Here is a 2404-nt window from a genome sequence, read left to right as displayed (position 1 = left end):
TTTAGCTGTCCAATTAATTTCTTTCTATTTTTGGTAGAGACGGGGTCTCGCTCTTGCTCAGGCTGGTCTTGAACTCCTGAGCTCAGAACAATCCGCCCGCCTCGGCCTCCCAGAGTGCTAGGATTACAGGCGTGAGCCACCGCGCCCGGCCTACAACACCCCATCTTGACACCTGCCATTGCCCAGACTCTGTTTGGAGGTGACGCAGACCCCAGAGGCTAGGAAGGCAAATGAATGAAACTGGCTGGTACGAGAAATATTTTATATTAAAACCTGTAGCCCTCTTGGCTTATCCATTGTTTTCCCACTGTGGGTGGAGAGATGCACTTCTTTAATATGAGCAAAGCAAACAGTGCAAGGATGACAAACATTACAACTGGTTTTCTGACGGGGAGCAACGGAGAGTGGCAACAGGGACTGTGACAAACTAGATCACATTCGCCTGTCTAAAGAGGCGGCCTCTTCAGCCCCAGCCCGTGGTTGCTCTGTAAGAATGTGACTTCAGTATGCCAGCTCTTCTGATTTTTTAAGAAGAGCCAGATATCTGGATAAGTTGTGTGTGTGTGTGTGTGATTTATTTACATTAAAAAAATTGACATAACAAAATTAACCTCTTCAAAGTGAGCAGTGTAGTGGCGTTTTAGTACATTCACAGGGTTGTGCAACCACTGCCTCTATCTAGTTTTAAAACATTTGTGTCACCCCAAAAGGAAGCCCTGTGCCCATTAAGCAGGCGTTCCCCAGTCCCCCTGCTCTGGCCCCTGGTAAGCACCAATCCGCTTCTGTTTCTGTGGATTTAACTATTCCGGACATTTCATGTAAACAGAATCATGCACTTGTGTGTCTGTCTTCTTTCAGTCAGCACAGTGTTTTCAGAGATCATCTACATTGTGGCATGTATCGGAACTTCGATCCTTTTTATGGTGGAATAATATTCTATTGTCTGGATATACCACATCTTGTTTATTTATTCAACTATTGATGGACATTTGGGTTGTTTCCGCCTTTTGGCTGTTGTGAATAATGCTGCTGTGAACATGCATGTGGAAGTCTCTAAGTCCCTGTTCTCAGTTACTTTGGGCATGTAACTAAAGTGGAATGGCTGGATCAGACGATAACTCTGTTTCATTTTTTGAGGAACCTCCAGACTGTTTCCCCAGCAGCTGCACCACTTCTCGTCCCCACCAGCACGTACAAGGGTTCCAATTCCCCACATCCTCGCCAACACTTGTTATTTTTCATTTTTTAAAATTATCATTATACTTACCTGGCAGGGGAGATACCATGATCATGAAATTGTCATTATTATTAGTATAGCCATCCTAGTGGGCGTAAAGTATTTCTTTAAATTTGTAAAGTAAGAAAACCCTTCAATTATTCAAAAGCGCTGCAGGCTGATACCATACAAGAGGAACAAAACACGTTTGCAGGCTCTTCCTGGGACACGGAGCCCAGGTGTTGGCATCTGGTTTAAACAGTCTGCCACTCAGCTGGTTGCCTGCCCTTTCCTGCCCTGGTGGCTGCTGGCAGCCAGATGAGTTCTGGACAGCTGATTGCTCCCACCGCCCTCAGCTCTACGCCAGCCGGGACGTGGACGAGCTCCTGGCAGAAACCCAGAGGGCCCGGAGCGTCCTCAGCCACGTGCAAGCCCTGCATCCCAGCAGCCCCTGTGAGGAGCTCACCTGCATGATGAGGGAGGTAGGTAGTGCGAGCATCGAGCATCCATTCTGGGACCTTCCCCCAGAGACACTCGGCCGCCGCCTCCCTCCATTCCCCTTCCTCACCTGTCTCTCGGAGGCACAGCTGCCAACGCCCTCACTTCCTGAAAGTGAAACAAGGCAAGGCCCACCCTCTGCCGTACCCCATGGCTCTGGGTAGGCTGGGCTGGGTGGGCCTGCCATGGTGCCACAAGGATCCTGGTGGATTTTCCAACTGAAAAAGTTATTTCAGAGAAAGACCCACGGGCTCCTGTCACACCCTCCATCCTGTCACTGTCCCTTCTCTTCCCCCTACTTTGCAGGATGATGAAAACCTCAACCACATAGAATCGACTGTCTTGAAGGAATTATTCCCACTCCAAGCCTCATGTAGGGCAAACATTCCTATTTATTTTTTTATTTTTTTGAGAGAGGGTCTCACACTGTTACCCAGGCTGGAGTGCAGTGGCATGATCATAGCTCACTGCAATCTCCAACTCCTGGCTTCAGGCATCCTCCTGCCTCAGCTTCCTGAGTAGCTGGAACACACCACTATGCCCAGCTAATTTTTAAATCTTTTGTAGAGTCAGGGTCTTGCTATGTTGCCCAGGCTGGTCTCAAACTCTGGCCTCAAGAGATCCTCCCACCTCAGCCTCCCAAAGTGCTGAGATTACTGGTGTGAGCCACCGCACCCACTGACGTGGTTC

At 48.8% G+C, this 2404-nt stretch overlaps 1 protein-coding gene across 1 annotated transcript in view; it reads left to right on the top strand.

Moving 5' to 3' along the window:
- VWA3A (von Willebrand factor A domain containing 3A) overlaps nt 1–2404 on the top strand; it is a 73645-nt gene that overhangs the window by 24693 nt on the left and 46548 nt on the right. The window contains exon 5 of the mRNA XM_012644941.1: nt 1573–1698. Coding sequence (XP_012500395.1) covers nt 1573–1698 — 126 coding nt within the window. The remainder of the gene's footprint in view (nt 1–1572; nt 1699–2404) is intronic.

Source organism: Propithecus coquereli, unplaced genomic scaffold (genome assembly GCF_000956105.1).
Source record: "Propithecus coquereli isolate 6110/MARCELLA unplaced genomic scaffold, Pcoq_1.0 Scaffold223, whole genome shotgun sequence".
Classification (NCBI taxonomy): domain Eukaryota; kingdom Metazoa; phylum Chordata; class Mammalia; order Primates; family Indriidae; genus Propithecus; species Propithecus coquereli.
Note: the sequence above shows the minus strand (reverse complement) of the source record. Positions and strands in the feature narration are given on the sequence as shown.